At 41.7% G+C, this 15,676-nt stretch overlaps 1 protein-coding gene across 3 annotated transcripts in view; it reads right to left on the reverse strand.

Annotated features, from left to right (window-relative positions):
• The window catches only part of LOC115360493 (pleckstrin homology domain-containing family A member 7-like), a 138,660-nt gene that overhangs the window by 41,193 nt on the left and 81,791 nt on the right, over window positions 1-15,676 (reverse strand). For all 3 annotated transcript variants that reach the window (XM_030053428.1, XM_030053429.1, XM_030053430.1), the window contains 3 exons: window positions 8,945-9,049; window positions 7,004-7,076; window positions 3,294-3,394 (listed from right to left, as the gene is read on the reverse strand). In XM_030053428.1, the coding sequence (XP_029909288.1) occupies window positions 3,294-3,394; window positions 7,004-7,076; window positions 8,945-9,049 (279 nt within the window). The remainder of the gene's footprint in view (window positions 1-3,293; window positions 3,395-7,003; window positions 7,077-8,944; window positions 9,050-15,676) is intronic.

A 15,676-nucleotide genomic window follows, 5' to 3' on the forward strand; every position in this document is an offset into this window, starting at 1 on the left:
CTGGGCCTTAAGAATCATTTGGGTTATAGGTTGTGTAGGATGTAGAGATGGTTGCAGAAAATCAATCCACTCCCTTTTCTCTCACTCGGTATCATACACACACATACATAATGGCAAATAAAAGGGAGGGTAAACTACTGTACTGTATGACCTGCAGTGGATGATCATCATAAGGAAAACAACCACTCCAAAATCACTCATATCCCTATCTTCATATAATTTGAATCAATTTAATTCACCACTCATTCATTTGACAGTGTTGTATATTATGAGCTCTTTTTCCCCTCATACAGATGTATGCCAGGAGTTCATCTGCATTACGCTCCACTACATCCAAGGTTATACAGGGTGAAGCAAATATTTCAACTTGGGAGCAAGTGTACAGCAAAGGTTTATATCATGAAGCCTCAGCCACGTTAACCAGCATCCTGATTTGACATTACCCATCATCCATCCAACAGTGAACAGAATCAGGACAGCTGAAAAACCTCGTGTATCCTCATCCAAGTGAGACTCACTGAACAGTCAATGAGCTTTCACACATTTTACATTTTAGGGCCTCAGCTGACACTTTTACGCAAAGACAATTTCAATAAGTCACCAGGTGTGGCTTGAGTGTGCTGCTCAAGCACACTTAGCCAGGAAGCATCAAACTAATGATCTTTTATACCCCGGACAGTGTCTCTGGCTGCAAATCCACGCTGCCAACCTGTGGAGTGGATCTTACCCGAGGTGGGGGGTGGGGGTCTGTGGACTTAGATGCCTGTGCATATGCGCACATTTATAGCCTACACATGCGCACATATGCGTTATCATATGTGTTTTATGTCAGCAAGTAACATGTGTCAGAGGCAACTTGAATCCTGTCCCTGAGGGAATGGAGCCAAACGGCGGCTTCACTCCATTCCAGAGGGGAGCTTGTCCATCTCCATCCAAACACTGACAGACACGCAGTGGTAACAGGCATTGCCACAGCAGCTGGTGTGGGCTGCATAGACCACTGAAGTGATTTGGAGCTTCTGTGTTGCCACAAGAATGGGAAAACACATTAGGGTACAACATGACTCCTTCAAACTACAAATCAGGTCTGAAGCTAGCGCTGACTACTTTGCTTAGAATCTTTGGATTTAGCAAAGATATCTTTACTTCTTAACGTGGTGTGGAACAATGTCTAAGTGCTGATGCAAAACAAAACAAAAATGATGACTGTTAGCATCAGCTTCTCTTAACTTATCTTAACTTCTCTGTCCATTCTCAATTTGTCTCTTGTGGGAATACCAAGTTTTCTTGATAACTGAATGAAAATGAAATTACTAACTACATCAAAAAAATTTGCATGTGTACAAATAGTGTACTTCTGGAAAAAAGCAATGTTTTTGTTTGAGAAAATTCACAACACCAAACTCCATGTGCACTCTTGCGGCTTTGTGACATATATGTGCACCTGTAACAAATGCAAACTGGAGTCTCTAATTTCTCATGTCTCAATTTAATATATTCAAAGGACAAAATGGGAACTGGGACCACAAATGGGAACAAGAAACGCTAATCAAATGTATGTAAATGTATGTCAAATTACTATTTCTACTATTCCATCAGTGAAAATGTGTAATAAAAAACTGATATCTAGTGTATCCGTGCCTTCTGAATGAGCAGAAATACAAAAATTCACCCTAAATTGTTAATTCTGATAGCAGGCAAGTTGAAACTTTGGGTCGGATATTTTTTAAACTACACACTACATACACAGGTCTTTCATAACTGGCACTCAATATGAAGTTACAGCTTTCTTTTTTCAGTTTTACACCAGTGGGGTTTTATTTCATTTCGTAGTATTTCATTACATGAGCGCACAAATGATATAATTGGTATAAATTCTGCTTGACAATATTCCTTTGCGGAAAATAGTCTTGTACAACCAAAGCAGTTGGATGACACTGAACAGGTGGCATTCTCTTGTAGCGACACAACACATTTTCATTTATGGGAAGGAATGTGTGTCACCTCTAATGTACTTGTCTGCTTGTCACTAACAATGTAAACCAAAGTGCTTTGAATGCCACACGTTTTTTAGCAACCCTGGCCTTGAGGTATACAGGATCATAGGATTTATTATTCAGTACCCCGTACCTAGAATTATTTAAAAGAACCATACCAGTTCTATTTAAACTTGTCAGCAAAAGTTGTGATTGTATCCGTCCATCACAAATAATAGGTACATGAGTGTGGGCAGAAAATGCTTTACAAGTCAAGGCAGAACAGGCATGGGGTCAGTGCTGAAAGCTGGAGGCTGGGGTAACACATTCTTTCTTTACCTGTGGATAGAAGTTTCATGAGGCTTTTTTTCTATTTTTTTTTTTTTTTTTGGAGCATGAATGGTAGTTGACTGAGGCAAGTCAGCCTTGACATACAAGCTATCAAAGCATATTCTGCACTGGGGGTGGGTGAGTTTGTGTCTCAGTGAGTGCATATTCTGCACTAGGGGCGATTTATTTCAAACGTTTCATGATTCACATTTTAATCTAGATATTTCTTGTTTATTGTTTATTAGAGCACGCAGCGGCTATTATAATATTACAACTTACAAAGACTACATCTAGACTTTACGATTTACCATTTTTTGCATCGATTTCAAAACATGCACTTGTTAATCATTTTAATTGATTTATCACCCTGCTCTATTCTGTACAAAGTTATGTAACACATATTTTTGACAGACAGATACAATCATGACTATTAATAAGAAGTCAAAATAGGACCGGTGGTTGATCCTTTAAACTGATGCATCCATCAGCCAGTGACCACATTTATCGGTGTCAACAGTGTCAAGTCAACTTTGGACAGCAGAAAGTTCTAACTTCACAACTTCATGCTGTCATAGTGAATACAAACATTTTTATGCATCTTACCTTCCACAAAAACTTTCACGCTAACAAGACAAAACCTCCTATTTCAAATGTCAGCATGTCTCATTCTTATTCCTTGAATTAAACACTGACATGGTCCTCTTGTGCTGCGTAGATTTAATGACCTTATGACACATGACAACTGTGCAAAACACACTCAAATACCAAAACACGAACTAAAAACCAAAACAGTGCTGCTTTTCATCATTCTTGGAGGAAGCCTTTTTGGCGGTGCGAGGTTTTCGTTCAAAAACAGCAGGAAAAGTGAAAAACCCAAACTCACAAATTTAGAGTTAATAATATCATACAAGCAGTAAAAATGATCTAAAAGTAGAGAAATTCAAAGATCGGAATCAGAATAGAAATGTGGGATGAGGAGACGCGTACCTTGAAGGCATACTTGCGGCTGATGTGGTCCTCGGGGCCCACGGGTGAAATGACATAGCTGGGCAGAGGAATGCTGCCTAGGACCGACTCCTCTCTGCTGTCTGCAGAGAGAGAGAGAGAGAGGGAGAGAGAGAGAGAGAGAGAGAGAGAGAGAGAGGGGAATGGAGAACCAGGGAGAAGATGATGATAATGGATGAGAAAGATACGGAGGGAGGGAAGGAGCGAGGTAGTAAATATCACTCACCACTCACTAATTTCACCACTCCCTGCCACCACCATCATGTCAAACTCACACACACGCGCGCCCACACACACACACACACACACACACACACACACACACACCGTCATTCATACCGGGGTGCGTTGCCAGAGCAGTAAATGACCACTCTGGCATGCCGGTGTCAGAGAGCTAAGCCTGACCTGTGCCAACTGGCAATGAGCCGCCATTCCTCACCATGTCTGCTCATCCGGTTTACATGCTGGGATTATACAGCGTATGTGCACACACACACACGCATGCACACGCACACACATATGCACACACATATGCACCCACAAATGCCTGCTAGTGTATGCCATCAGAGCGGGTCCTATCTTAATTAGTTCACACCTCTATAAATAAGGACATACGGGGCATTTGTTTTTCACTGGACATTGTGGCAGCGCGTTACAATGTGTGAGTGTGTGTGTATGTGTGTTTGTGTGTGAGAGTGTGCAATGATTGCCTCTTTGTAATAGTAATGGACTGAGAATATGACTGAGAGTGTCAGTGTCTGTGTGTGTGTGTGTGTGTGTGTGTGTGTGTGTGTGTGTGCGTCTGAGTGTGTGCTCACACAGTGAGTGGGATGTTTGTCTGGGAGGTGATAAGGTGGTGTTGTGGGTTGAAGGGGTAATTGGTTAAAAATAATTCAAGGAGCTTTGGAGGAGACATTCCCTAAATGGCCGTCTCTTTTTATCTGCCGTGCTCTGTCTGTCTTTCTTTCTCTCCCTCTCTCTCTCTCTCTCTCTCTCACACACACACACACACACACGTGTTTTCACGCATACACACTCGGCAGTCCATACTTTGACAAGTGGTGTTAGATTACATCCTATCAGGACAAGAGTGGTACCATTCTGTCACTCTATGCATGACATGGACCGTAAAGAAGAGGAAAATAGGAGACAGACACAAACAAACAAACAAACTAGAAAGAAAGCAAACAAACCAAATGGCAGCGATTTTGACAAGGAGGGAGGGGGGGGAGAGTCAGTGTAAATACAATTGATGTAACTGAAAGGAGCGGAGGGAGAGATGTAGTGCTGGAAAAAGATCAGCGGGTTTGATGTTGAGGGGAGAAACCTTTGAGCAGAAACGGAGATAAACAGAGAGAGAGTAGACAGAGAATTGATTTCATCCTTCCATCAAGGCAGGGGAGCGTGTCTCATAAGGTTTGGAGGGAACAGAGATGAAAGACATGGGGACAGAAAAAGACAGCCAGGAGATGGAAAGTGATGGAGAGGAGGGGAGGGGAGGGCGGCAGGAACGCTGGTGACAGAGCGTCAAACTGTATGATGGTGCGTCCGCCCGTATCTGTCCATCTGCTTTAGCTGTAACCCACTGGGAGAGCCAAGATTAACGCCCACCCAGATTAAATCGCTCGCTCCTGCATCAGTTCATCGTTCATCCCTGTCTCGTCAGTTTCTAATTATAACTTCTGAACTTTCACCGAACCTATTTGTTGACAGCTGTTGTGTCAAAATTTGTATCGCCTGGAGACATGTTTCCCCTGGCAGTGCGTCTTCACCTAAATTTGACACGAAAATGACAGTCGTTTCAAATCTGTGGACGTTGTCACTGTTTATTTAATCAGTAAAATGGTTTTTGAAAAAGCGTTTCACACGAATGGAAACTTGGAAGAGATCTAAAGTCGGCCTTTCCTCAAGTAGCCTAAAGGTATTTGTCTCATAATGAAGGCGGATGACATGTTTATGATCTCATCATCTCAAACCTGACAAACAAGCATCCACTGATTCTACAAGGAAGTTGTCAGGTTATACATACATAAATAAATCTACATAAATCTTCTTTTCATTTATTAAGTGCGGTTAATCCCATAATTATTCCCTTGAGCAGCGGAAAAAACATGTTTTTAGAATACCATGATGGCCCCAGTGTTGTCTCACATGCAGAAGGTCCTGCATATTCGCCCTATATACACAGTGTTATCCCTCCACAGTCCAAAGACATGCAAGTTAGGAGAACCACATATTCTATACTGCCCACAGGTGTGAATGTGACTGTACTTGATATAGTATGGCATATATGGTATATAATGTGGTATGATATGTGCTGCATATATATAGTGATGTAGTATGATATGTAAAGCCCTCTGAGACATAAATAAACTTGACTAGAGGATACTTATTTTGGCCCCTCCTCATATTGATGAAACATTTACATGTATGGGCCAGTGGTCCAGGGTGCAGATGCTCACATGTTACAGGGTACATTATTAGCACATGGCCTGTGATATTTTCTGCACACATTTAGAATGATGAAGAGTGAGCATGAATCACTGGAGAGAAGGACACACTGGCACCAGTGTTGCTGTCTATTGCATCGTTCATTTTAGGATTTCTGACTTGCAAATCTCTGCCGTGTGACAGCACTGTGTTTACTTTGTCAACTCGTGATAAAGGCGATGCCAACAAGAAGGCGAAACTCTGCATTGTTCTCCGGGGGGAATGCCAATAGCATGACACAGTATCTGCTTCACTAGTAAATAAACACTGATACTGATTCAATTCATGCCACAAGTCTCACAACAACTTTCTCACACACAGAAACAGGAGCTCTGAAATGATACCTGGATTTTCAGCCTCTTTAATGACAGTTTATGTGTGTCAGAGCTGAATTTGTAACTAATCTCCCCAGAACTTGGTGAGTTACTTGAAAATTGTGAGTCATGAGGTTTTGGAGATTAGAGGAAGACATCGAGGACTGCTGATGGACTGAAAAAATCAGTGGTGAAAATTCCTTCACTCATTTTTTTTTTCCACATATAACCTTGACCTTTGTTTATCAACAATGTAGCCTTAAACAAGACACTCATTTTCCCACAGCAGACAGCTGTCGTGACAAATATTTTTGTATATATGTGTATTTGCAGATCCACAAAAAAAATGTAAGTCAAATAGTCCTAGATGATTAAAAACTCTTACTTTCTTGAACCAAGGCTGAGGTCAGACACAAAAATTTATCCCAACACTAAATCAATGGGAATATGCTCAAAATATGTTGAAATCCTGTGCAATAAATAAATAAATAAATACATAAATACATAAATAAACTAACATTCCTGCTATAAATATCCCAAATGAACATTCCTTTTGAACAAAATTAATTTTGACAGATGTTCAGTGTTAAATATTTCAAAACACAGATGATTACATCTTGTTAAGCATTAACAAGATAACAAGACCTTCAAGCTGCCACTAACTTCAATAACATTCAGTAATATTCTACAGTGAATGTGTTTCTGCAGGTGGAGTGGAGCTCTCTCTATACAACATATAACAAATTATGTCGCATCATTTGCATGTACACATTCACATTTTTGGGAATAGTAAGTGAGTAAAACTCTCACTCAAGATGCTCTCAGCCTGTTGCTGAGTCATGACACAAAAAAGGAGGACGGGAGAAATGCAGCCATTTTGAGACTCACCTTTGTAGTAGAACAGACAGAAATCGGCCAAGACAAACCACTTCCTCTTCCAAAGACGCATCCCAGAGCTGTCCTGCAGAGAGAGAAAGGGAGAGACAGAGAGAGGGAGGAATGAATGAATAATCAGAGTAGGAGTAGGAGAGATTGGGTTGGGGGAGAGGCAGAGAGAGGCAGATAGAGAGGTGTTTAACGAGAAATAAGAGAGACACGGCGAAGCCAAGAAATATAGAGACCAAGAAAGAGTATTGAGAGAGAGGGCAGGGTGAAAAGAAAACAGAGATAATTAAAGAAAAGGAGTGAGGTGGATACAAGCAGGAAGAAAAAGTGAACAAAAGAGAGAAAGAGAGGGTGGGAGTTTGCTGGCTGGCCTGGCCTGCCATGGCTGTTTTACTGCCTGTTTTGTTTTGAGGTTCTCTTGTTGGAAACAGTGAGATTTGAAGAAAGACGAGGGACAGAAGGAAGGAAAACATTTGCTGTTTGGCTATGAATGCATGCATCCATATCCGTGTGTGTATGCATGTGTGTGTGTTTGTATGCGCAAGTGTGTATGTGTGCATTTGAGCCGTTACATTTATTTGTGACTGTGTGTGCACTGTATGTGTGTCTATCCATGTGTATCTGTGCCTGAATATGCAGCTGACTGTGTGTGGAAGTGTGTTATGCATTCATGCTCTTGCTATTGCTTATGTGTCGCAATTAAAACATAATTGCATTACAGTAAAGCAGTGTGTGAGCACGTTAGTGTGTGTGTGTTCGTGCATTGGGTCTACGCTTGTACATTTAGTTCTGTGTGGGCTATGCATTCAGTGTGTGTACAGATGAGTGTACAGTATATATTTGTGTGTGTGTGTGTGTGTTGAGTCCTTAAAGCAGAATTGCATCGCAGCAGTATCCCTCACTGTTTGTCTTGTACGAGCGCCGAGGGTTTTCCAGCGGGGCTGTGCTACAACTATATATAGCCTAACTTTAAATAAACACCAGGTCTCCAGCAATAGCTTGTCTCTTATAAACAGCAGGTGTTCTCAATCTATTAAAAAGAAAAAAGAAAAAAAACTTAGCCAATGATGTGAATGTTACAGAAGCATGCACTCATGCTTTGAAGGCTAAACTCATTCCTGCAGTGTGAAAAGGAGATGTCGATACACACTGTCTGTCAGTCATGTCGGGAGGTAACTACCCTCATTAATCAATTAGCCTTGAATGGTAATGGTGTCTTATTGCAGCAAGTCATTTTCTGCTTGTCCGTTCTTGATTTTCCAATCAATGTCATCATTAAAGCCCCCTTGAGATTGAGTCTGCATGTGTGTGTGTGTGTGTGTGTGTGTGTGTGTGTGTGTGTGTGTGTGTGCTGAGCAGATGTGTTCGCCGAATCAGTGTCGTATGTACTCGCATCTGTTATTGTGTTATTGTACATGTGTTTGTGTGCGTTGTGTGTGTGTGTGTGTGTGTCAGCATGTCGTCATACTTTTTAAAAATATGACGGCACAAAATCCAAACTTTGGCTTGCACATACAACTAGGTTATATTTTGTGAACCTCTTATTTTGAACTACTGAAACACTCACACACACCTTAATGAAAAACACTGTATCCCCTGCTAAGCTACTTTCATACTATTAAAACTGAATGTCTACACAGACCTCTCACATTTACCAGTTAAATGTCCTCATAAGCGCAAATGAAATATGATATTCTCATATGAACCACTTTCAGAACTTCTTATATTATCTTTTTGGAATTTAAGCCAAAGTTTGGATTTTGTCCGAAACAGCCCTTCAAAAAACAAAACAAAACAAAAAAGGCAATGGACACAAAAATGGCATTAAAAAACAGACATATGTTGCGCACTCCGGTGTCAACATGCATGTGCATTAGTGAGTTTGTGTTTCAGTGTGTGTGTGTGTGTGTGTGTGTGTGCGTGCGTGCGTGTGTGTCTCCTGACCTGTTTGTAGAGCCATCCTCGGACCACCACGGGGACATTGGGGTTCCTCTTTATGGCCTGGTCTCTCTTCCCAAAGCTGTGCACCCTGCCGCTGGACCGGGAGCCCTGCAACACACACAGCCAGGTACAGAGGGCTGTCATGCGATGTAACACACCCTCTGGCAGCCATATTGGACTTCAACTACCTTTCATGACTCTATTGTGTGTTTTGTAACCTTTTTCTCAAAATTCTATCAAGAGCATCATGCAGTGGCTTATAACTGCATTTATTAGTATTAAATTCAGATGCTATGCCAATTTAGCTGAGTTCTTTAGCTAGGTAAGAACTATTTCACTCCTCTGAATCTACAATTTGCAGTGACATAAAACAAACAAAAAGACCAAAGCAGCCTTTCTATGATTTAAAATACCTTTAACAGGCAGGTAGTGCTCTCTTGATCATTAAAAATAATTAAGCCTAAACACGTCAGGGTAATTCATGTTCAATAGAACTATGCTGATCTACAAAAGGTAGTTTTAATCACAGAAAGAGTGTCTTTTTGTTTGTTTTCAGTCAAGTTTTAACCCCACTATCAAAGAGCACCTTTTTATTGTTTCATCCCAAGTACCCCTGCAGCTCTCTCACTTTTTTTTCCTTTTGTGCAATCTGTAGTGCTTATTAGCAGAGTTAAAGGAGTCAGAGCGAGACAGGCAAGAAGGTTTCCTGTGTCACAGTAACCTATGTTGAAGACTGACTAACTTCAGCTGAGGACTGAATGGATTTTCACCCACACCACAGCAATCTTTCTCATATATTTATTTTTTCTAGCTGAGCTGTTACATAATTAGACATTATTTGTGCACAGCCGGTCTTCCACTTGACCTCCATGATGGCGCCCACCATGGTTGCCAGGAAATGCATCAACTACAAAGCTTCTGTACACAACCGTGAGCATGACAGGGATGGGAGGCAGGGGCCCACAGGTTCGAAAAGTGCGACGGCACCTGCAGGTCACTGGTTCGGCTCCCTCACACCTGGCAGGATGAACTCCTCACAATGCTGCAGCAGAAACAGACACAGAGTGTGGCCGTACAGGGCAGCCCCAGGTGTGAATGAATCTAAAAGCTCAGCAGTTCTAAAAAGACACCAAAAATAGCCAACCTTCACTGTATAAGAAGGTCAAGATGGAAAGGTCACACACTCTATTCCAGGAGCAGCCGATGGATGTTAAAGTGTCCTTGAGCAAGACACTGGCCAGAAAAAGAGCAACAGATAGAAATGATCACATGCACCAGTAACTGTTCTTCAGCTGCAACACTTGAACCGCTGTTTCAGAGACAGTTTGAATTAAGCTTGGGTGATTGGACAAATATATCAGTTACTGGGGATAGTCTGAGGTCATTTGTTTGGGCAATTTTTCACACAGTGGCAAGATAAGTAGCTGTGTGTACGGTTTAGGCTATTTGTCACTGAATAAATGCTACAATTCCTCAAAATCCAAACCAAGTGTCTGTGTTTCCTGTTTTAAGTAAAAGGGGTTACCATTGAATTTAGTGACAATGGGTGAGCCTTACATGATCAGGCTCGCTTCAGGTGGACTGGCCTTCAAGGTGGACCAGTTTTTGTCATTTTAATGACAATCTCAGAGATCGGATAAATGTTTGGCTGCTGAGTCTCTCCTGAGTTTTGCATGGACACTATATTTTTGCAATAATTGATGGGCAAAATATACTATACTGTAGCAAACTACAACACCGTATACTGTGCAATACCTTTACATTTAGCTGACTCTGATCCAGAGTGATCTACACTGAGGAAACAGCTTCTTTTCACAGGACACATAATCGATAAGAGATGGCCTCTGTAAGTACTACGCTGCCTTGTTGCACTAATACAGATTCGAGCAAATCGTCTTGTTCTGGGTTTGCCTGCAACAGATGAGAAGACACTTCATTACATCAGGTTGGATGTGACGAGAGGCACAGGATGCCACCGGGATAAATGGTGTAGCGAGGCAGTGGATAATCGCAGTGGATAAGACAAGGTGAGATGGTAGGAATGAGATGCCATCAGAGAGTCTACAGCTAAGAGGCCAAAGGTTCGATCCCTGCAACAGCCGACATGTTGACACAAATGAGTTCTGTCAAACTGTCCATGAACAAGACAACCAGTTCTACATGCTTCAACCCGGATAAGAGGATCAGCTAAAAAGTATATTTTCTTTATCTTTCTTTCTTTTCTTATGATTTCCTACAAGGAACCACCCTCTGAAGCTGAAACTGAACCAAACTGACGGTACCTAAGCAGCTCAGGTTTCAGCTGGATGAAATCCATCAGCATCGTTTGACTGTTTAACCCATTAGACATACACCCATATACACACAAGCTCACATGTGCTGTCATAAAATACACATGTGCTGGTAAATGGATGCTGCCTGCCTGTCTCTCACTCAGCCTATCTCCTCCTCTCAGCAAACCATGACATTCTTGCATTACATTTGCGCATGTGTGTGTGTGCGAGTGTGCGTGCGTGTGTGAGTGTGTGTGCACATGCGTACACACATGCAAGCAAACATGGTTACACGGTGTGCACACATTCATGAAACCTCATTACACAATCCTCCATCCCAAAACCTCAGATGAAAGCCCAGTCCCCTTGACACCACACACTCACAAAAACAAACTGACGCCTCTACCACGCCATTCTTATTAGAATACATTTGATGTGACGGCTCTCTGAGTGTGTGTATGTCTTTCTGTGTGTGTGTGTGTGTGTGTGTGTTTAGACTGAACTGGCAGCAGCACTGGGAGGCATCCACAGCTGGAAAACAGCAAACACACTCGCTAATTAGAAAGGAGGCTGGTTGGCCAAGCATGATGCAGAGACACAGAGCAGCCTAAATGCTGTCACACTCAAGTCCCTTATTTCTTGTTGTGTGTGTGTGTGTGTGTGTGTGTGTGTGTGTTGCAGTGGTCTATTTATAGGCAGAGGGTACACACTCTGGTCGCTGCTGCAAAGTAGCACTCTGCCTTCTAGGTGAGCAACTCAAGGTGCAGAGCATCTATTTGTTGATTAACGGCAGACTCACAGTCGACAGGCGCTGGTTCAAACCTCCACGCTGACAAGAATAATCTTGGAGGGTGAAGTAATTAGACAAAAATAGTGTAATACCTGTTCCTCTCCAAATCTGGCTGAGGTGTACTTAAAGCACCTAATCCCGAGCACTAGCAGACAGCGGCTGGACCAGGAAGCTCTCGGGTGTTGCAGCAATCCTTACAAATGTTCCTTAGTGAATCAAATCTTTAAAAACGGACAAGAATCTCAATCGTTGATGGAACAGTGCTGTAAAGCCTAGGGGCAGGACCACACAATGCAATGGCAGAGATAATCTCCTACTGAAAATAAACAGGGGTCAGTGTTGGGGAGTAGTGCAACGACATCTAATTAAACAACACAGAGTTTTAAAAGTTACCTTTAAGTCAAAATGAAATGAAAAAAAAAAAAAAAAACTTCTTGAACTTGTTAGCTAATCTTTCATGCCAGAACATTCATGTATTAAACAGGAAACGCACAAATGAATGCCAAATAATTAATCACATTTTTATTTATTTAGTAGGTTATTATTTATTTTTACAGCAAAATCCCATTACGTCTGCATTCTGGAAAGCAGTTTATATTAGTGGTGATGTCATGTTGGACCATAAGGCATGACTACACTGCAAAAACTCAAAATCTTACCAAGATTATTTGTCTTATTTCAAGTCAAAATGTCTTATTTCTAGTCAAAATATCTCATTACACTTAAAATTAATCACCTCAGAAGTAACTTGTTTTTAGACAATTGTCTCTTGTTTCAAGTGAAATTTTGCTTGAAACAAGTGAAAATTTGCTTGTTTCATTGGCAAAATTTGTTTCTTGTTTCTAGCTAATTTTCACTTATTTCAAGTGAATTTTCACTTTTTCCACTGGCAAATTTTGCCAATGAAACAAGCAAATTTTCACTTGAAACAAGTGAATTTTCACTTAAAACAAGTGAAAATTGTCTAAAAACAAGTTACTTCTGAGGTGATCATGTCTTATTTTAAGTGTAATGAGATATTTTGACTAGAAATAAGACATTTTTGACTTGAAATAAGACAAATAATCTTGGTAAGATTTTGAGTTTTTGCAGTGGCAAATATTTCAGCAACTACAACCAACCCATTTTTGAACAATCGAGCAACTCCCATTGTATAAAACTGCCTTTCTCGTCCTATCTATCGGCTGGTTTACACTTCAGGTTTGCTGCTTTGGGTTATGTCACTCCCCAATGACCCGTTTCAACAGGAAATACATCAAATCAGGGAAGAGGCTCTGAAAATGTTATTTCATTGTGACTTTAATGGTTTAACTGTTGAGGGAAGGGAAAGTGGCAGACGACACAGTGTAATCTTATGTAGTGACATTACAGTATGTGTTGGTGTAAGTATTGAAAGTGACACATCCTTTAAAAGACCTCAGGAAGCTTTGTGCTCCACTGGCATTTTCATGTATTACAGCAGGAAACAGACAGGGCACCTGCGTTTGAAAATGGTGCCTCAGTGAAATTGGGCACCGTCACAAACTCCTAAATGACACCGACTTTGATAAAACCCACAGAAATAGTTATGACTTTTTACGAACGCAACACTGCTAAATAGCCAACACAAGTGCTCAGAGGAGAATTATGACTCATAACTCAAAAGGGGGAGTCTGCCTCCGTGTTGTCAGAGGCAGAAAGGACGCGACGCATTCAAAACGGGGATTCGTATTTTCACGGAAACATCCTCGGCAAAAGGGAGACGAGTGAGTCATCTTTCCTCTGAGAGCTGATTCTTTTGTTAAGAGTTTTTCTTGTCAAGCTGAGGTGTGTGGTATTACTTTCCTACTGTTAGATGTCAGGGGTGATGAGCCAGAGCACCTGGGGGGGGGCTCCAAGGCTGGAAAACGGGGGTACCGGAGTGGAAACGGGATAACGGGGCGTCATGATGGATGCCCTGTCATGTGAGTACCGTACCTGATGACACACGTTCAATCTTAGTCCCGCAGCACCTGTTGATAGGGCGAGATGACATTTCATGCGGCTGTGGGCTGTGTATGTGAGTAAGGGACTGAGAGTTCAGGTATAGACTGAAAAGAGAGAGAACGAGATAAAGAGAGAGACACAAAGGAGAGAAAGTGCGAGCCCAGGAAAAGTGAAAGAGAACGAGAGGTAGTGTAAAAACAGGCTCTGCAGCTGATAGTGTCTCCTTTGTTATCGTTTTCCTCACATGACACAAATCTGATGAATTTCAATCAGTGTGAACAGTAAAAACTTGCTTAGTTTTGAGCTTTTTTGGAGTTTTTTTCAGTTCCCATCTGGAACACATCAATATGCGGTACAAAACCTAGATCGCAAAGTCTACATGAAACATGTATTTGACCGCCCAAATTGGAATTTGCCTAAGCCGAGACGCTGTGACTGGACCAAAATAAATGAGTTATCTTAGAGTGAGAGACTTCAGTGCCTTAAAAAAAAAAAGGCCCTCTGGAATTTCTACAACAATGCAGCCTTGTGGGGGAAAAATGGCCCTCGCATGCCCTTTTCTGCATGAGAGACAGGTTAACAGTCCATTGTAATTACACTGCATCTACCTGCATGGCTTTGACCCAACTTTAATTAAACTAGAACGATCCCCAGCTTACTCCCACCAATCTCCCCTCCTCCTCCTCTTTCTCCAATTAAGCCTCTGTGTGTTCATCCCTGCAGGGCTGTCATGGATCTTGGTCAACCGCAAAGTACCTCTAACCCCCGTTCATCATCACCTGCCATCTATCGTCGGCATGGATCTGCTGAAAACTGGCTCTAACCAGTTCAATCAGTAGCCACACATAGCAGGCATATAACTATTACTGATAATACTAGAAATAATCTTAATAATCAGCATTTTTATTCCCAGTGGCATGGTGGCATCACAACAGGAATGGTTAAAAAAAATTTTAGTCCTGGTCTTTTCCATCTGTAAGGCATCTGTGTATTCTTCATGTGTTGGCACGTTTCCTCCTGCATTCCTGAGACATGCAGCTCAGGTGAACGGACTCTCCACTGCCCATGGGTGTGAATATGAGGATGAGTGCGCCCGCGGATGTTCCGCACACAAAGCTTTCCGCCTGCATGCAAAAGATACGAGGCGCATCACAAAGTCAACAGCCTACATTATCCAGTTGAATGCATCTGGATGGATACGCCCTGCACCAAAGTAGAGGGGTTTCTGTTTTTGAGTGTGCAGAAAGACACGAGGCAAGCACGCCTGAAGCCTCAGACTGCACTGTTCCATTAAAGATAAGAAGCGCACCGTGTGGCTTCCAAAAAAAAAACCTTCATGTGAACTCAGCCTAATGCATGCTGGAATAGGCTCGAGCCACAGGCGAGATTTTGTGGGATATTCGCTAGATTGCTTTGCAGCACCAATCAGGAAAAAGACGCTAATCATCCACTGCCAACAGAGCTCAGACTTTCCTCAGTGAAAGGCTGACAGTTAAGTCACTCCCAAAATCTCTATCCTAAACTGAGGGACAAAAACTTTTGACGAAAGAAGCAAAGATCCACATCGCAACATTTGACAAACAATATAATGCCAGTTGGAATGAAGCTCAAGATGAAAACATTTGTCTTCGTCTTTCTTCTGTTTTCTCTAATAATTTCTTATTAAACCAAGATGACTCATTTTCATCATTGAACTTCTTATGCCTA

Source organism: Myripristis murdjan, chromosome 6 (assembly GCF_902150065.1).
Source record: "Myripristis murdjan chromosome 6, fMyrMur1.1, whole genome shotgun sequence".
NCBI lineage: Eukaryota > Metazoa > Chordata > Actinopteri > Holocentriformes > Holocentridae > Myripristis > Myripristis murdjan.